Below are 20,995 nucleotides of genomic sequence, written 5' to 3' on the forward strand. Positions count from 1 at the left end.
AAAATATATATATAGTATAATATGTCTACTGAAGCTAACAGGTATTTTGATACTAAGGACTACTCCCTCACTTGCCATTTGCACTAGGAGAAGATCTGATGCACAGTGACCCAAATGGTTCCCTTCCCAAATGGTTCCCAGTCTTTCCCAACAATGTGTACGTCTTGTGTATATTTTCTGCATTTGAAAAGAAAACACCATGAGGGATGAAACTAATTGTAAATGTATATAACATGGAAAGTCCTCTAGATTCTCTGTTGCAAAATGATCTTAAGTTGTTTCCTAGTAAATTGGCAGAGTACACAATCCTTACACAAATAGCAATACTGATTGGCTGTCTACTGACTGACCCAGTTGCTATGATAAATGCACTTGTCAAACATCACTTTTGCAATCTAGTTGGGGTTTGGGCAAATCCCCTAATCTATCAACACTGTGGGGTGTGGGGCCTACTGCAAATACACTATGAACACAGACAGACACAAAAATGCTACAATTTCCACAGCATAACCCAGTTCACCATATGAAATCACCAAATGATAACAATCTTTACAAGTTGCCTAGGTAATCCCACAGATACAAAGTTGTAAATGTTGTACACAATGTATTACAATACAATTGTATACAATACTGCTGTGCAGCCATTTCGTATCATCTAATCTAATATCAGGTCAACATTGGTCCTTATACATTTTAGCCTTCAGATTCATGGCAACAAAAGCACAGTCTTGATTCAAAGCCTACCTATTCCTGATTTATTTCTGTCTGCACTCTACCCTATTATGCTAAGCTATTTAGGATAAACTAAATTCTCAATACCACTCTTCTTCTACAGAAACAACCTCTAGTTTCCAATATATCAGCACCTGAGGACATGCCTCAACTAAAATAATTAGAAGAATTAGCTAAAATCGCTCAAATACAAGTGGCTTCAATTGTTTAACACTGTCATACATAAACAGCATGGCTTGTTGTTTCACATGTTTCACAGAAACAACTTTGCATAGCAGTGGTCTTACAAGACATGGTTTCGTTATTGAAAACTTGCACAGAGGTATTAGCCTTTGGCAAAAATGATTATAATTCTTTAGGATCTAATTGAGTCTATATCAAATTAATTCAACATTATGCACTTGCATCACCTATCTCCACCCCTTTTCCAATACCCAATAAAAAGACCAGTACATTTTCAATGCAAAACATTCTTAGCCGAAACAAACATCACTTTGCTAATTGGTGGATAAACAATGCAGACTTTCAGTTGCAAAATAGTTGCAGTTTCACTCAAGGGGAGACAGTTTTCCACCATCTTGACCCCTCTTCTGCCACATGGAATGCCTAAGGTAGATAGAAATAGAAAATGAAGACATAAACAAAGAATGCCATAATTATGTGTGTCGCTTCCACTTGGGCTTTGAGGTCGGACATTTGTGCACTCCTTTGGTTTCTAATTGAGCGGAATAAGCTAAGGATGCTAGGAGAAAGATAAACTGGGAATGTATCTTCATGAATTAAAAAAAAACAACACTTGCACCTATTTTAAGTCAGTTTTGCCCAGTTCTCAAAAGGTCTTGATATCATAGTCATCATAGTCTATGGATGAAATGCTAATTTCCAAAATGTACATACCACAAGAGCAGCATTTTCTCATCAATGATTCTTGTCTCAAAAATGTATTTTCTTTGTCTCACAAGAAATAAAACAGCTCACTGATTCCTAAACAATAAGGAGATATATGAATAGATTGAGAAAGAAATTCAAATGGAGCTGAGACTGAAGAGGGGCTATTTCTCAGGAGTTCAAAATAAGAAATTGGAGAACATGGTTAAAATCTCATACTGATTAAACTATGCTCAATTATGTCTAGGAGACATAGTATAGACAAAGGAGATGTTTTCCTTTCCTAATAGGCAGGAACACAAACTGGACAATGCACTGAGGTTACATCAATCTGTTAGATGTGAAGATTGACAAAATAATTTAGACTTTTTTCTTTTCTTTTGCAATAAAGACTTTGAAAGCATACACATAAAATAAACCCAAATTTAGAAATGTCGCAGTGCCAGTGAAAAACTCCATCCACCCAGTGGCAGGGCTGCTGACGTATTGTTAAGCCTTTTCTTTCATCTTCCCCACTCAACCCAACTCCATAAAAAAATACTATTAAATGGAAACTCTGCAACACAACTACTGCGCTGCTGTAAACATTTTCAGCCATGTACTTTTAAAATATTTATATTTTAGCAGACAGGGTCTTAACAGGTTATTCCTCTAGCATCAGACATTTTTCTGTAAACTTGAAGGAAGGATGTGGTAAACAACTATTTTAGTGTATAAACTAGTTTGGCTTAATATGGTTGTCAAAGATGATGTTAAATGCTAAATTGAGTATATTTACAATCTTGAACAGGACATCCCCTAAAAAAACTACCAGAGTATAATAAACAAATTTAAATAGCACTCGAAAAGGAAAATCTCTTGACTCTGCAAATCTCTGTGCTAAAATACTGAAATGGCCACAACCACTTTATGAAGTCACACTATAATTATTAAGTTGGGAGGATGGATACTTGATGGTTAGAGAGCCTGAGCCTGTGGCCTGCTTTAGGGCCTGAGTGATTCCAAGATGGTTGGACAAGGCTTACTGTGAGCAGCCAGCTATTGGTTTATTTGGGGATAGATAATTGAAGCCTTGTCCATGTGTCCATGGAGGCCATGTCCCTTTTAATGTCAACATGGTACACTTCTGCAGTCTCACAGAGGACACAACTTTGTCAGCTTCAAAACATTACAGGTCCTTGTTTGGGTTTGCAGTCTAACAGTTATTTTTGTGTGTTTCCTTTTCACGGCATCATAAATTTTGTTTTGTGGTACGAATCCAACACCATTTACACTGTTGTAATAAAAGCAGCCAGTGCAACACCAAAAAAAAAAAAAAAACCACTTCTGTTTTCTGCATGACTTGGTATGGGACTTTGGTATTTCAAGTACATGCATCAAATTCAAATTAAAAGAGCATTCTCAAAGAGACACACTACAGGAACAAAAGAGTGAAGTTAACAGGGGCTCTTCTGTCAATATATATCACAGTTGAGATAATCACTCATAGGTTGGTCATGAAGGTCCTGGAATTCCAGAGAACAGGCTTCCTAATGCTGCATCTCTTTCACTCAAAGGCTGAACCAGCAACCTGACAAGGCCACCTGCAACCTGACAAGGCCACAGTCCATTTGAAATGTGAGACATACTATATGGTCATCATCTTACGACTTTGACTGTTGGCTGCTGAGGACGTGGAGAAGATAAATAAAAGGGTTGATTCCACACATAGTTTGCTAATTACCTATAAACACAATGGCTGCACCAACAGCCAACAGCTCAAAGCCATAAATAATGTCCAGAGATGGCTCTTGGACACAAGAGACCTCTATTTAGGGATCCAAAGAGATCTCTACACTATCTTTAAATGTTCAAGGAACTCTTGAGGCCAACTGTCAAAAATGAACATGTAGGCGAGAAATTCCATGTCTTTCCTCCTACACATTCTCTCAGTTTTATCGGGCTGTCCTACACATTCAGCACAATCATGCACATGCACACATACACACACACAGCCACAGAGAGAGAGAGAGAGAAGAAAAAGAGAGAAAGAAAGAAAGAAAGAAAGAAAGAAAGAGAGAGAGAGAAGGAAAGAAAGAGAAATAGAGATACAGTAAACATTATACACAGTCCACTAAAGGTCAAAAGCCATGGTAAAGCTTTACAGCTTGCGAAATTATTCTGGCTTATATCAGGATCATAAAACACATCATTTAAAAAAAAAAAACTGGGTTTCAGTTGTCAAAATCATTCTAATGTCAAAACACTCACAGTGCAAATTAAGTATTTTTAGTTTGGTCAATTTTCTGCCAATGGCATGCTAAAAATAAAAACACTGGGCACAGATTATTTGATACCACTGACAGAGAAAATAACTTCCAGGAAAAGTATTCCAGTCAAAAATGCTATGTTTTTCCTACTTTCGGAATTTAAAAAGGTACCTCTTGTAGAGTAATCCTGTACTACAGAACAGCACAGGGTTAAATTAGGCCACTGGTGCACAACTCCTTTGCAGCAAATCATATTAAAATCATCCTGAGCTAAATGTCAGACGGACTGACTGAAAAGCTGAGGAATGGAGAATGTACAGTATAGAGCAAGAAGCACAGGAGGCAGGAATCAAAATTAGGCTCAAAATCAGCAGGCATGAAACGAGGCGATGTCCAAACAGCTAACCAAGGGGAAAAAAACAAAGATTATTTTTAAAATGTCATGCACAAAATCATTAAACAATCCTTGACCTATTAGAAACACCCTGTCAGGAAATGTCACATTTCTCTTGCATTTCTTTACAAAGGAGGTAGAGAGAAGCAATTGCTTCTGCCGTTTGTGATGTGTGAATCTCAGGCACCTACATACACCCAACTCCTTTCTCCACATTAATCACTTTGAAAGGGTGACAATTTGGTCTAAAAAAAGCCCTCCATATAGAGAAACAACAACAAGGATAAGAAAAGCATCACAGTAATGTTCAAGACAGTGGCTTTGGCATACAACACCTAGCTTGCTAGTCACCACTAACCCTGACACCACCTCCACAGCCGTATACTTTGGGTCACCAATCAGGAAAAAGACTGAACACTCTGGTCAGCCCATGTCCTCTTAGGTTGAGTGAGAACCCAACTGTAAGTGGTCGTTTTCCAGATGGTGCCCTCAAAACGGGCAACCTCATTGCTTGTGGGCAGAACTTCCTCCCCCAAACTCTGAACTTGGTAAAGTGCCCATTAACCAGGGAAACGCATAAACAAGATAAATATTCTAGCTCTGGCTAGACCCTGAAATGACTCTATATGAAATCTTGACACAGACAGAGAGAAAAAAGCTGGAGGTCATTCAACCATGATCACAGCTTTACTGCTACACTGAGCATAGCCAAAATTGATGCAGTTTTGGTGTCCTTGTGCAGCAATGACATGTCATATTTAACAAACAAAAAAATACCAACTAGTCTGCAGACAATGGTACTAACCTTTCGCATAATTGGACTGAATTCCATAGCTTGATATATACAGCAATTATGTATTAATCTAAGGGAGATTTTATACAGAGTATATGATGCCAAACAAAGTAGGCAATGCAATACTTCTCTGAAGAAGATCTATGACTAATATAACTTTATTGTGACTGAGCACAAAACAAAACTTAACTTAAACAACTCCTTCAAAATAGGGATGTAACGATTACCGGTATAATGATAAACCGTGATAAAAATGTTGATGATAACAATTACCGTTTACTTTTGAAATATCATAATTATCACGGTTGATTACCGTGGTGTTGAAACCGTGTGTTTAATCCTTCCCAGCTTCATCCGAGCCCGCTTGACATACTGTAGGCCTGGTACAATGAAGCAAAACTGGTACCCTACTGATTCTGTTGTCTAATTGATGGTTTTAACCTCGATTCGGATTAGGCTACACCTGATTTTAAAAGGCGGAACATTTTCACTGCAAAACGTGCACTGTATCATTTAGCCACTCTGCGTCCACATTTAATCCGTTCCACTCACGTTATCAGAACACAGTAGCCTAAAGTTTCATTTCAAACACTTACTTTGGTCTCACTCATTGGATCCAAATAACAGTAATTGCAACCTCCAAGTCATGGTAGGGTAAGTTAAGCTATAAGCACATAGCCAATTAAACATGAAAAAGTGAACAGGACTCTTTTTGAAACTATTTTAGGTTGTATAGGCCTATCAGTGCTTTCTGAACATATTGACACACTTCATTGAACAAAAATACTGTGATAATACCGAAAATCGTGATAATTTTTGTCACTATAACTGTGAGGTTAAATTTTCATACCGTTATATCCCTACTTCCAAAAACGCCTTAAACTCCAGTACAGTGATATTTTTAGGAAGTAGTAAACCAAATTTGTGTGCAGTTATGCCTCTTCAACAATTTTGTCTTTTCTGTAAGCCTCATGATGGTTAAACTTCTGGCAATGATTTGAGGCGTTTGTCTTTGGGTGTCTGTAATTGAACTTTAACTCATCCTGGTGGGTCACCACTATCACTCCTTACAATCATAAAATGAAAGTGTCTCTTAGTGGCCCATTTAGTTTATTAAAACATTAAATCTGTATTCCCTTCAACTTCCACATAGGAGAAAAAAGAACAGGCTATGTATAGTTGCTACGTTTTGTCTTGGTGGCTAAATCAGTCACCTTAACCTTCAATTAGCTTTTTCCCCCCTACAAGTGGTGCCACAACATTAAGTCACCAGGAGAGTTAAAGGAAGGACAGAGTCTAAACACAGACAAACATGTCTCAGGAGGGTTTTGGCACCTTATCAACATAGCCAGGTGCTACATGACACCTAAATGTAGCAGAGATGTTCAGACTATAGTGTGAGATGCAGCATTACTGAAGCAAAAGTCATCTGGGAAATCAAGTGACTGTCATGTAAACCCCTACCCCCATTTCTTTTGTATGTCTAACAAGCCCAGCCTCAGACTACAATATAAGAAAAAGGCCCACTTGTTTCAACCACTAATCTGCTCCACTTGTCTCAAGTGGAAACTAACAGACACCATTCAGTTACCATAGGAACACAACACAGTCAAGTATCTACTGTATGGAATTACATATGTGACGAGAAACACTGTTTACCAATTAAAACAATACATCACAGGAGCTAAATATGATGACAAAGAAACCATAGGAGTTAAAATGTTGTTCTATTTCCAGAACTCAAAGCAAACCATACTCTAAATGAGAAGGCACAAATGGCTCCCAAAAACAGTTACAGCCATTATCTGCTTTAATTCCCTAACAACCACAAAGACAGAAAATCCCATGGCAAAATCCCAAATGATATCAGCACGCAATCTAACATCAGGACCATGAAAATACTGATACTATAATGGGATAACTGGAGGCGATCATGATTATGATCCATTAAGCTGCTTTGTTAAGCTTGTGGCAGGTGTTTACATGTGGTCCCTGTGTGCCAGGTGCACTGCATGTACAATACTCATCCCATTAAACCAAACTCAAATTCACAGAATAATGTAGGAGATTATGCCAGGCTCACAACCCCACAGGAAGTTTATTTTTAGATGGGAATGCATTTTTTATGACAGGATGCTAATCCAGAGAAATCAGTAAACAAGTTGCCTCTATGTGGTCACATATGCCCAGTGGGAGAATATCTATAAGATGCATTGATTGGAGTCTACAATGTTGTTAAGTGTCAGCTTCAGTCTATGTAACTCTGTCATTTGGCTTAAAAGGAGTTCCCTCAGGATGGCCGTGGTTCTCTTGGCTTTTGGCTATAAAGCGGAGAGGTTTTCAAATAATATGTTTAGCATACCGATTAAGGCTCACCGGAACCATAGCAACACGTGCCAAATCACTAATGCCACATGATCAAAAAGCACAGTTGGAGACAGAGATTGTTTCTCCTCATCTGATTGGCTGAGACTCTTCTAAAATTATTTGAAAACAACAAAACAACATAGGATAAGACTGATAAAATTGTTCTTGCTTTTATGCAGCCAAAGGGAATGATCCATATGTCCAGTGTAAAGTGGCTACAATGTCTGAAACACACTCAGAAGTGACACAATTCAGTGCAACTTTAGACAGCCTATTCTAAAAGAACTACTGAACGAACAATGATATGTACTCTCCTTAACAAGATTATGACAATCTCAGCATTTGACAGCAAGTGTTATGATATATAAATGCCAGTATTAACATCAGAGAAGCCACAAACTTATTTCTGGCAACCAGTCTCTAACCACTACTCATAACACTCCCAAACACACACAGATACCACATACTAAAACAAATAACTCCCACAAGCTGTGGACAAGGTTAATGTCACAGAATGGTTGCATTACTATTTTAGTGAGTATTATTACATCCTCACATTTTTAGGGTGTGTACACAAGGATGACAGCACAATGATAGCAGTTCAATATTTCCTTGCAGTATGGCGAAAGCAGACACAGAGGACTAAACTGATTAAGGTGGCTATAGATAATAACTAGATACTCAAAGATCCCCACCTACTGAAAGTGTTTGGCACTAAGTACTGGTTTTAAGATGCTGAAAATAGCTTACATTAGGACCACAATAGCAACTGTGAAAACTGGTTCCCATGAGAAACTGAAAGATCTCTACTATCCCCCCTGCTGTTGCTTTGCAGTACTGCACATACAGTAAAACAGTCTCATGCCATGCTACACTTTTTTGAACAAATAACAACTTTAATAGAAATTTGCTTAGCATAGGAAGATTTTGACAACTCATTTTAATATCTTTCAGATGAATGAAAAATAATTAATATGTTAACACAGAAGTTTGCAAACGTATAACTGGTTCTAATTAAACATCTATATATATTTGACAAATATTCTTCATATGAACTACAGACCTCACAAAACTTTTACTGATAACTCAACACATTTCTAACTTAGTTCCATTTTTACTTATTTCAGACACTTTTAACAAGTATATGTACACAATTGTCCTCTCCCAACACACTTTTTGCCTGGGGTGATAACAACTAAAAAAATTTTTTTTTTTTTTTTTAAAACAACTTTTTTTTTTTCAAAGAAAGCCTCAAAAAGTCACTGACAAAATACCTTTATATATTTTTTTTCAGTGTAAGTTTAGACAAAGCCATCCAAAATGTAGCATGGCTTCACAAGGGACAACAAACCCCTCATTGAAGCTGACATCACACAAGGGAGGTGCCTCAGCACTAGGTAGATGCTGGGTGATGCTGGAGGCCGACTCCATATAAATACCCGTATGACTTCACATCAAAACAGTAGCAGCTCCACAGACAGACTCAACACCTGAGGATTTATTGCACAGCCCGGGACAGCAGCCCCGAGTCCTACCCCTCTGAATTTTGGAGCCCAGACCTTCTGGTAAGTGTTCCCTTATCTTCTCTATGACCTGCATGATTTTGATCATCTCATGTGACCTTGCTCATGAGATCCTATAAGGCGAAGAGTGTGTCTACAGATCAAATCTGTAGATCATGTTTGTAGAGGAATGCATGCAAAGACATACATGGGTTGAATAGAGTGAGTGATGGAAGTGATGGAATACTGTGTTCTGTGTCACCTCGAGTGTGACTTATTCTTCGTCTGCTCCTATTTTTTGTGATGTGTTTTGATCAGTACAGCAGACTGCTGACAGAATGAAAAAAAAAATTGAAGTTCACAATCATGCTCATGCTGCAGCACCATGAGAAGTTGACTAGCCTGTGCTGGCTCTATTACATCTTCCAGGTTTAGCTTCAGAGGATGGACCTCCGACTCAATTGCGTTCTACTTCTGGTGGTGGCCTTGGCAGAGGCCACCCCAGAAAGATACCACTACCAAGTGAAGAAGCACCACCCTCCACCTCCAGTCAAGGCCCACCGTATGTCTGCATATTTTATTTACCGTAATTTCCCAAATATTAGCCGTGGCTTATACATTCATTTTGCAAAATGTCTTCAGCTATGTGGTTAATACACGGGGGCAGTTAACATGGTTTTGTTTTTTTAACTTGCATAAGTAACTTGCACACAGTCCTGCGTCTTATACACAATGTGGCTAATACGACATTACTGTACCATCTAATTTGATTGGGCCATAATACATCAGCTTTGAACGACACTGTTTTTCACTGCAGGATCTGACTGCATATTTGCTGCATGCTAAACAGGCAGGCATGTTCAATGTCTACACAAACAAAACAGCACAAGTAGACCCAAGATTATATCAAAAGGAGATAAAATTGCCATTTAGACTACTACTACTGTCTGTGCCAAATTAATGTCATTTAAGTGAATACAACAAGATACAATATTTATTCATTAAGTTGTAATTATAATTACTGGGACAACAATGGCCAAATAAGCAAAAAGGAAAAAAAAGGTCAGCAGAAGAAGCCAATTAATGTGTTTAATTCAAATGAGCTTTCATGTATATGATACCTATGAGTACTGTTGCATGTAGCATATTGCCTCATTACTTATTCACTTGGACTTGCTCATGCATTGACAAGCAGATTTTCTATAATGCACAGAGAGATGCATATAGCTCCACAGGTGAAATTATATTAATATATATGGTTTAAACACTTCTGTATATCTGAGACAATCATATTGATCTGACGATTCAGAGAAAATGTGATCATGAAATATTGGACTCACTGAGATAACAATAGCCTGTGAGTACTCGTTCCTGCTAAGGCTCTTTCCCACAAACTCCCATCTATGGGTCAGAGAGAGTACAACGGAAGAAGCTTACACCACTTCCACAACCTTCACAGTTTTTCTGTATGATTCACACACTTTAATCACAGGACGTTTTGTCTATGTTTAAGAGCTGTGGCTCCAAAAGTGACTTAAAACTGAACATTGTGTCAACTAAGGTGCAATTAATATAAAAAGAGACTAGAAGTTCAAATTCATTCTCCATGAAAGTCCACTCGTGGTTTTCACGGGTGACATGCCAACACTTAAACAGGTCTTTCCTAGGGTCAGCTGAGGCTCTTTTTTGAAAGCTCTCCAGACCAGATGTTACCATGGCATGCTAGGCACACCCAAAACAAACCACTTTTGAGGTGCTAAATTATGCCACAACAGTTTAGACCAAAACAATCCAAAAAGTAAATTACAAAAATCCAAGGGGCAAGCCTTTTACTCAAGCAAACCGTTTTTTCAGGAAATATAGTATATTGTATTATTACTGAATAAATGCTATTTGACATTATTATATATTAACTGTTACTAATGGTCAAGAATTATTGATTGATGTTATATTTTAAAGAATAAACAAGGATATCACAACATCAAAATTTGAAAATTGCCCCCGTCATTGCTGGTTAGTTTTATGAGCTGTGGTTACAGCTGGGGAAGCACCGCTGGCAACCGACACTGCTATGGTGGCTTTTAGCAACCTGCTGATTTCTAACTCTCAAATAGTAGATTAGGTTTTTCAACTGCTAGTCTAAAACAAAAGAGACATAGCTGGGTGTAACAAAAAGTCCACAATAGCTGCACAACATTCCAAACTGTTTTTTGGAGTATTTTATAGTAGAATGCTGAATATTAATGTAATATGTGCTGCAATACATCGCATTGAGATGAGCGGGGGGAAATAAAGGAAAGAAAACACAACATTTAAATGTTGCTTTCATACTTAAAACTGAATATTGATTTAACATTTCTATGCTCTCAGTTCTAACATTTTTTTTAAAATCCATACTAAGAGTGTAGCTCTGCTCTCATTTGGCTTGTAAACTGACATGCCATATGTCCTGCTTAGCCTTCACATGCTCCAAACACAGTTGAGGTCACACAAGGTTATGTAATGACCTTACCTCAGGAATGAAAATGACTTGACAGTGCCACGGAAGAGCAGGGCAAATACATTTCATGCCAGAATTCAGTAATCTGGAGTCAGTAATTCTTATTTATCCTTAAAATGACTCTCACAATATCCCATGTTGTTGCTAATTAAAGCTACATTGAGTCAGATTTTTGAAATACATAAAAAGATCATGCTGCATCATACAGTACGTCTTCAACATGCTCATACAAAAAAAATGTATACTGAAAATGAATTTCCACATCAAAACTAGAAAAGTATGCAACAAAATACACCATCACCTACTATGATCATAGCTCAGAGAGATGACTGATAACTAGCAGAGTAGACAATGGAATGATCAATTTATCCAACCTACTGATGCATGAAAGCACTGGCCATCAATACCAGTACACAAAAAGAGGACACCTTCATCTAACCTCAAAGGGGATTCAGCTTTAACTGAAGAAAAGGGACACATGCTTAGAACATATTTTATCCACAGAAAGCTGCAGATCTTTGCTTGAACTCTCTAATTTCAATCAAATGGAAACTGTAAATTTGAGTGATGCAGTTGAAAGGACCATGATGGTATTTTTCAGCAATGTATGTCCATACATCACATTGTAATTTTGTGTCTATTTTTTAGCTATCCCCGGGGAGCCAGGACCTCAAGGCAGCCCTGGATTACCTGGACCACAAGGGCCCCCCGGAGCCCCTGGAGCACCTGGAAAAAGTGGCGTTGGACACCCTGGACCAAAGGGTCCCCCTGGACCACCAGGAGCACCCGGCTACTCTGCAACTGGCAAGCCCGGTAACCCAGGATCCCCTGGGAAGCCTGGCGCCAATGGTCTTCCTGGGGCAAAAGGACATGCTGGTCCTCCAGGTGCAATGGGCCCTAGAGGGGCATCAGGTAGCCCTGGAACCCCTGGACCTGCTGGATACTCTGCTGTTGGAAAACCTGGACTTGTAGGATCTCCAGGGCCAATGGGACCAAGTGGTGGAATGGGACCTTCTGGTTCACCTGGCATGCCAGGAATGCCAGGTCAAAAAGGTGAAAGAGGTGTGGGCATTCCAGGCTCACCAGGTGGCCCAGGTGGAATGGGACCAATGGGTCCCGTTGGTCCACCTGGAAAGTCTGGAATCGGGGCACCAGGTGCAACAGGACATCCTGGTGATCCTGGAAAGCCAGGTGGCCCAGGTAGAGATGGTATTCCAGGAACTCCTGGTCAACCAGGTTTAAAAGGTCACCCTGGCCCTCCAGGAGTGGGCGCTCCAGGTAAATCTGGAGTAAATGGTAGCCCTGGCATGCCTGGCCAACATGGGCCTAAAGGTCCACAAGGACCTGCCGGACAGCCAGGGTCTCCAGGTCTACCAGGTGTTGGCAAGCCAGGGCCACATGGAATTCCAGGAGACAGAGGTGCACCAGGTTCTCCAGGTACAACAGGGCAGAAAGGTGAGCCAGGCCCAACAGGATTTACAGGTGCTCCAGGAGCTATTGGTCCCATAGGCCCAGCTGGTCCTCAGGGAGCTAGGGGATTTCAGGGAGAGCAAGGTGCTATGGGTGCTAAAGGTGATATGGGAGGCATGGGACCTCAAGGGCCAAAGGGTCTTAAGGGTGATCAGGGACATCAAGGTTTAACAGGAAAGCCAGGTATTCCAGGTACTGTTGGACCAACTGGCCCTACAGGTCATATGGGACATCAAGGTCAAAAGGGTGAGCAGGGTTATACTGGTGCACCAGGTATTCCAGGTACAAAGGGGCCAGAAGGAGTTAAGGGGCATCCAGGACCACCTGGAACAAGAGGAGAGCGGGGAGAAAATGGGTTCCCAGGGGGTAGAGGGCCAGTCGGGCCAAGTGGTCCAAGTGGAATCCCAGGGCTTAAAGGTCATCCAGGTCCCCCAGGTGCTCCTGGGCCCGCAGGTGTCATTGCTAAGGGAATGTCTGGTCCTCAAGGGCCACCAGGACCTCCTGGTGCCAGAGGTCATGATGGTCTCCCAGGTCCATCTGGACCCCCAGGAGCCCCTGGCCCACCAGGTGAGGTCATTTACCATCATGAGAAGAGCATGCCAATAAAATCCCATGAGGTTATGCCTGTTGCTCATGAGTTGGTTAAGGCCCCAATGTCTGCCTTTTCGGCTGTTCTGACCAGGGCTTACCCACCAGCAGGTTCCCCTATTGCCTTTGAGACCGTTTTGTACAACGGTGAGCAACATTATGATCCTAGCTCTGGAATCTTTACCTGCCAAGTCCCTGGACTCTATTACTTTGCTTACCATATGCATGTCAATGGGGCAAATCTCTTGGTTGCACTTTACAGAAATGGTCAGCCAGTGGTTTTCACTTATGACGAGTATAATAAGGGATTCCTGGATCAAATGTCTGGAAGTGCTGTTCTTGAGTTGCACGCTCATGACACAGTTTACATCGCAGTTCCTGATGAGGAATCTAATGGCGTGTTTGCTGCTGATAATGTTCACTGCTCTTTCTCTGGTTTCCTAATTGCCGCAACGTGATACAGACACTGAACAAAACAGCAAACTTTAACATCAAAGAGCAGTTTGTCAAAAAACAAACATTTGCAATCACCATCACTAAGTGCAGGTAATTTTGTTTAGTAATGAGCACTTTTATAAGGTGTACCCAAAACATTATATTGAATGGTTTGCTGAAGAAAGTAAACATAAAATTCCACAAGACCCTTTCAAAAGCCTAACTATGTTAAGTACACTTCTATGGTAACATGAAGATTTTCCATCCATATGTATTGTTTAAAATGTGTTTAAAATCCTGTTCATTATTGTTTTCTGGCTTTAGTGTGAGATACGCCAATCTTGACATGTATAATAGAAAAGTTCACTTCTAAATGGCAGAAATTTTGTAAAATTGTAACTAGATGTCATATGACAAGCAGAAATTACTAGAAATGAAGGACAAGTCTGTTAATGCAACATTTGTTTTGTATATCAAAAGATCACATTATGTACAACATATTGACCGAAATAAAAAAATATTCTAGTTCCCAAACTGATCAGTCTCCTTCTTCTTACCATAAGTCATCAACTGTCTTCAAGGACACTTCTGTAATCTAACACCCACAACCCTTACCACTCAAAAACATACTAATACCATTTTAGTAGTAGGGGTGTCACGATTTCGAAATCGATCAAAATTACATCTCAATCTTTAACTCAAATGTAGAATCGACGATGCAGCCACTCCCCCAATGTCACGTCCAGCAACACTCCTCTAATTTTAGGCTGCAGCCACTTAAAATATACACATCAACCGGACGAAAATCGAAGCCCCTCTTCACCGGTGTGGAAGTATTTTGTCATTCACGTCAATTAACACTAACTTAGCCTACTCAACTAAGCAAGTGAAAAGATGATCTAGTTGCAGTCCAAAATTACCTTAGGGCTTAAACTGCACATTGATTAGGACATATTCCATGAACACTAACCTTGGGTCTTGAGAGTGTGCTGAAACAATGAAATTATCATTCTGTGTTGTATAATTCCACTTTGTTCACGTCTCTGTTTAATGTTTGTTCAGTTTACAACCTCGCGGTTGGAACGGTTTAAAAAAAAAAACCTCCCCCTGAAACAGAATTGAAAAAGGCCAAAAAAAGTAAATAACATATAAGGAATGCATTAATAGCAATATTAAAATAGATCAAAAATCAAATCGTGACTTTAAAATCGAAAATTAAATCGAATCGAGGATTTGGAGAATCGTGAAACCCCTATTTAGTAGAATGGTTAAAGGCGAACTATGCAGGTTTTTTAGCTTAATTTTCCTTCACTTAACAGCTTCGGAGTCATTAGAATGGTTATATGACTTTTTTCGGGATGAATGGTGGCTGTCACGCTCCCCCCTTACGCCTGTGACCGGAAAAACAACCCTTGCAACTTCGGGCCGGCGGGCCGGTGGCCTCAGTGTCAGGAAGTATAACGAGTGTAACAAATTGCTTTACTGCATTTAAAATACACATACACTCCAGGCACCGGCTAGAACAAGGTAGCGATGGTGTTTCTCAGACATTCATCATGACAGAGCCAGCGAAAAAGAATCAAAAACCTAGAAAACAATGAGGAAATTGCCAATACTGCATAGTTTCTCTTTAATAAACATATGCTTTGCCACTTGCTGCCCTACGTATCTATATGCACCTCTGTTTTGATGGTTTCTCTTGCAGAACTGCAAAACCTACTTTTAAATGTGAATATAAAAAGTCCACGCTAACTCACCTTTAAATGCTGATGTGTTGTAATTGTGATCAATAGCGGCAATCATGTCTTTCCAAAAGTCAGATGTCACCTCATTACCACGCTGTAAATGGTGAAAAGTTTGCCAATGAATACCAATGAAAAATACAAAATATGAATTGTTGTGTTCAAACAACAATAACAACTTTTTTAAGGAAAAGTAACATCATTTAAACATCCTTGGGCTTTACCTTGTGCAACATATCCACGACTCTTGCACAGAGTAGTGCTCCAGGGAGGTCAAAGTAGTTGTCATAGAAATAGTATTTTGCTGGAGAATGATAGAAAATACTTAAAAATATATATTTAACCCCAAAGAAACACACGTTGGGCCCTAATTTAAACAATATGCAAAGTCACTCAATAAGCAAAGTGTCTTGTGCCTGAACTAAAGCTATTGTGTAGCGTGTGGGAGCACTGAGCTAATCCACCAATGCTTGAGCTTAAGATCTTGCTCATTGTATTGGATTAGCAAATAGGTTTTGCCTCGTCATTAAATTAAGGTAAAACTTCCAATAATAGCTAAGTCTCCAATGACCATAGGTCCTATAAATAAACGCCGGGGAAATTAAATGCACTTTTCATGACTAATACAAAGGAGTGCATACAGCAGTTCTATTCTTTTCTTCATTTTAAAAATTGAAATAGCACCGGTTTGGGAAAAGTAGTTTCTTCAACTATATAGAAGGGCCACACGGTGGTTTGAAAGGGGGGGGTTGTCTGAGGAGTTGTAAATCGTCCACTGCTGAAAGAGGAATTATATGCAACAAGGAAAGGCTCGTGCAATCTTAACAACTGCAGGGAATTGTGTTCGACCTGGATTTTCAATATCACTGTTTATCACTAACAATGATTATTAAGTTAACTCATGGGAGTCTAACATTAAGGCCAGGTGACTTTGCAGCCCTGCTTTCACTTGTGCCGTTGAAGTTGAACTTGACAAAGACAGCAGAAGTTTCTTTAATGCTTTTATCTAGTGTTTCCTAGTCTTTTGTTAGGAATACTGTAGGCCTATTTCTCATTGACCGAAATGGGCAGTTACATGCTACAGCTACACGTAACCTTGTAAGCCTGAGCTTAATTTGAAATAAACGCAGGTCTCTTATAATCGCAGTGGCCCCAATAAACACTGTTAACTAAGTAATTAAAGTAATTATTGGAAGTTTTAGTTAGACTTTACACGTTTGCCCCTCCCCACACACACATACACATTATTTAAATTAGGGCCCTTGAAATAAATGGCTATAACATAATAACAATACTGCACCAGATCGTGTGTACGAGGTATTAAGGCTATTGAAATGCTTCCATTCCCTCTTTGAACCATAGTGCTTCAGTAAGTCTTCTGTGCTAAGGTCATGTGTCCCATGGGTTGCCCTGGATTGAAAAAAGGGAATCAACTATAGGAGCAGCAGCATCCCTTCTCCAAAAGGTGAAGTGCCATATTAATGTGCCAAATGTCAACAATGACAAATAATTATAATCTGAAAAAAAAAAAATAATGCATGCACCTCCTAATCACAGGTATCCTCTCCCAAATAATCAGAGGCATGTATTTTCATTCTCATTCAATTACATCAAAAATAACTTTTAGAAATAATTGAATACCTCAAAACAGTTCCATCTGCAGCCAATTTTACAAGGTTTCCATCTTCGAGGTCCAACACTAAACCTTTGAAACTGTAAAATAATAAATAACAAAAAACATTGATTTGGGGTTAATGAACCAGAGATTTCATGTTGACGCTAAGGACATTTTCAATTTTCATTACAGGCTACACCTGATCTTAACAACTTCAGGCTCTGCGAAGTCAAGTCACGACAGACTCATTTAAAATGCATGACTGGTGACGCGGTGTCTGTGCATCATCTCCTTGACCTACGTGTTATTATCACACATAGGCTCCTGATGTATTCGGTAGCCTGTTATCCAATTTAAGATGAAAAGGAGACAAAGCCAACTCACCAAAAATCCCAGGTGGCGGGACTGAGGGTCAAAAGATCTTGGTCATATCCTTTATGTTCCACCAAATACCTGGCAAAGCTTTCATAGATAAGCTGCAACATAGGAACATATCTGAAGGTTGATAATCGCGAACAGGCTATGTTAAATCATCACATACAGGTTGAATGTTCAACATCAAGGATAAACGGTCAGTGAGCATCACTCAGTTACATAAGGCATGGTGCTGTGTCAAGTCATATATGTGAGTAGCGCAATAGGCCACATATGATTCATTTTGCACAATATGAGACGAGGATGATGAAAGCAATACAAACTAAACCCCGTCACATACTATCGCCTAGTAGTAGTAGTCTAGGCTGCTACAACCGATACTGCTGCAGCGAGCAGTGAGGCTATGTTTGCAAGGAGCTGATTCTGTGTGCCTATAAAAAGGCCATCTGAAATCCTTATTTGACCAAATCATTACGTACGAGAATGCACAGACCTAGCATACTCAATTTGGTAGCGCACGAATCTAATCTAAGTCAAATATAGGGAGCTATGCAGCATATTCACTGACTGATTGCTTCAATGAGTTCTCATTCAAATTAAAAAAAATAAAAGCCTGCGTCTCCAAGAGGAGTAGGCTATCATATAATAATCATACTCAAACTCACCCTAGAGGTCTCCTTCAAATGGTACCGACATAGGGTATGGTCCAAATCGAAACCAATTACATCACAGTCTGAAAGACAGAAATATTCGCTCATAATGACTGGTGACAGGAAGGTGAGACTACGCTGCCCCGAAGTTTTGTGTCGACCAGTATCACTGTCACTGATGACTAAAAACTGCACCGCTAGCTATGGTGGCTAACGTTAGCTAATGGACGGGGAATCTTCCACTGCATGTGTCAGTTAGGCGACACGTGGGACAGCCTTACGTTACAAAACACTGATATTGGTACAGGTCATCAAAGCAATAGTAAAGCTTATAATATGGTTTACAAAGAAATCAGTGCTATAATGAAATCACAAACAGTCGTGAGAAGCAAAACACTCATATGTGACTATCATTAAGCTACTTTTTGTTTCAGACTTCCGGGTAAATGTACCGTAATGTATGATGTAGAGGTGAAATTCAAGTTTAACTTGGTTTTGCAAGGGTCATAGGGCCAAAGATTGTTAAGGCAGAGCAAGATATTTCATCAGGAGCCACTTCCGGGAACCCGGATCGCACGAGGGGGGGGGGTCAAAATCCCCCTTTATGCAGAGCAGAGGCAGCGACTGCTCCATTGAAGTCTATGGGCATAGCTCAGAATTTCACCACATGTGTTAAGGTCTAGGTTCTATAGAGTTAGGAATTAGCCTGGCGGGGCCATCCTATATCATTGAGATGTATAGTCTGGCATCGAACCATTCACCTCGCTTAATCCAAGGGGCGGGCAGAGAATTGTCTTTCAAACTGCCTAGGCATGCAATAGGCCAGCGCCACGACCATATCCGTGATCCGGTCGGCAAAACGGCAAATACATCCTTCTTCGAAAGTAATGACTTAAGTGCATTGTGTTGCTCAACTTTCAAAGAAAAAGTCCAACTCCTCCAAAGTTGACGCCAACGCCGATTCAAACAACCGCTCTTCGTTCGCCATAGCCACCTTCCTTGTTGTTCACAGTCGCAGGGACTGTCGTTATCCTGTTCAGCACGCCTTTAAGACTCTCTAACAAAATAGAAGCTGTGATTGGAGAACATCCACGGTGCTAAGCCAATAGAAATCCCTATGGTTCGATACTAGACGTACAGGCTGAGCAAATTAATTTGCCGCCGCTAGGGTGCGTCTAGATTTCTAGGCTAGTTAGGAATGTGAATTTCGGGCACATTTTCATGATCCTCAAACCCTTCTGAACATTTCAGGTACATTTTTAGCATTTTTGAGCAATCCAGTCTGGAGAAAATCAACCTTATATCAGGTGTGCGCTGGTTATTTATGCCGCTGCTGTTGGCCGGTTGCAACCATAGACAGTAAAAGAAATGGACGAACAGACTCCGTCGTTTTCAATGGGAGGGCACTGAGTCAAATAGAACGATTTTTCAGTTGGTCCCCCCAGTACTGCGCAGACTCACACTTAACTTCGTGACGTTAGCCATCAAACTGAATCGTGTAACTCATATGATAGATACACAGAAATTCTTCTCACACTTCCTTCGCCTTCAAAGTAATCAAAGTTAAACATTTATTTATGTATTATTATTAATATCATCCTCACCAAGTCGTGTTAATGTTGAAGCTACCATACATGATCATCTTCAAAAACATGCTAAAACAAAACAAAAAAGTTATAGCCTTGAAGCTAATCTTCTTTACACTTTTCCGACCTACGGTCAATCCATCGAAAACCTCTGAAATGATTAGTGCCGTTTTTAAAAAAATTAGGTTTACTTTTTTATTATTATTAGGTTGCCTCTGTGTAATGCTTACCTTAACATACGGTCGTGTATGCTAGGTTTTGCTCATGAGTTACCGTCATAGACAGTAAGGTGGACTGAGCTTCTTATCCAAACAATACGGTTATCTCCCTACGGCGCGAAAGAGAGATTACGTCAAAGCTAGCTTCCCTCCAACTGAACAAGCCAAACATTCTTCTTACGGGTAACCAACGTTACGGACGAGGTAGTGGAGTTTGTTTTGCCTTTGTAGTGTTTATGTGGATTACACAGAAGCTACGATATCGGCACAGGATATATGTTATATGAAGTTATGGTATTTCAAAAAAATCCTAGAATAAATGGGCTTCTATGGGAGTTAGCAGAGAGGTGGTCCCTCCAGCCTACGTCGATTCTTCTACTTCCGGGAATTCGCCTGCCCCCTTGGTTGCAACTTACGCTCGTCAATACGTCATCGGCACGCCTCTTTATGCAGACAGGATTCGATCCCCATTTCGCGCCCATACACATGAACTACGACGAAGTATCTTGCTCCGCCTTAACAATCTTTAATAGAGCTGGTAATTCCCGCCCTTTCCGCTGGACCTCTAGATTGAAAAATCGTCAATGCAAGTGAATGTGAGAAAATAATTATTTTCTGGTCCCGTTTGATTTGTGCCATGAATGTGAACATATGTCGTCTGTGAATTTTTAATATAATTTTTCATGTTACGAGTTTGACAGTATATTATATGATTCTTCGGCTATCAGTTGTGGAAAAGACATAACGAGAAAGACTACATGTCGCCTGTGACGTGAGCTAGCTCTAATCGCTAACATTAACTGAGATGCTAGTTTTTGTAACGGCAGGAATAAACACACATGGTAACAAAAATATTTGAAACATGTCTAGCTTCACTCAACACATTAACAC

General features: G+C 39.9%; 2 protein-coding genes across 2 annotated transcripts in view; one reads left to right on the forward strand and one right to left on the reverse strand.

The window, feature by feature from the left end:
- The window catches only part of nt5dc1 (5'-nucleotidase domain containing 1), a 49,181-nt gene extending 30,453 nt beyond the window's left edge, over window positions 1–18,728 (reverse strand). The window contains exons 1-6 of the mRNA XM_048250305.1: window positions 18,316–18,728; window positions 17,660–17,751; window positions 17,302–17,373; window positions 16,961–17,070; window positions 15,885–15,964; window positions 15,676–15,757 (exon numbers count right to left, since the gene is read on the reverse strand). Of these exons, the coding sequence (XP_048106262.1) occupies window positions 15,676–15,757; window positions 15,885–15,964; window positions 16,961–17,070; window positions 17,302–17,373; window positions 17,660–17,751; window positions 18,316–18,408 (529 nt within the window). The 5' untranslated portion in view covers window positions 18,409–18,728. The remainder of the gene's footprint in view (window positions 1–15,675; window positions 15,758–15,884; window positions 15,965–16,960; window positions 17,071–17,301; window positions 17,374–17,659; window positions 17,752–18,315) is intronic.
- Window positions 8,878–14,452, forward strand: col10a1b (collagen, type X, alpha 1b). The gene is made up of 3 exons (XM_048250304.1): window positions 8,878–8,988; window positions 9,355–9,487; window positions 12,074–14,452. Exons 2-3 carry the CDS (start codon window positions 9,370–9,372, stop codon window positions 13,939–13,941), a joined length of 1,986 nt encoding a protein of 661 aa, XP_048106261.1. The 5' UTR covers window positions 8,878–8,988; window positions 9,355–9,369; the 3' UTR covers window positions 13,942–14,452.
- Window positions 18,729–20,995: the final 2,267 nt, after the last annotated feature.

This window comes from Alosa alosa, chromosome 8, assembly GCF_017589495.1.
Source record: "Alosa alosa isolate M-15738 ecotype Scorff River chromosome 8, AALO_Geno_1.1, whole genome shotgun sequence".
NCBI lineage: Eukaryota > Metazoa > Chordata > Actinopteri > Clupeiformes > Clupeidae > Alosa > Alosa alosa.

Excerpts from the sequence above, each read along its gene's own strand:
- col10a1b (XM_048250304.1), top strand. The coding sequence starts at position 9,370 with ATGGACCTCCGACTCAATTGCGTTCTACTTCTGGTGGTGGCCTTGGCA. Across the intron at positions 9,488-12,073 it reads ACCTCCAGTCAAGGCCCACC|CTATCCCCGGGGAGCCAGGA; the intron begins GTATGTCTGCAT and ends TCTATTTTTTAG.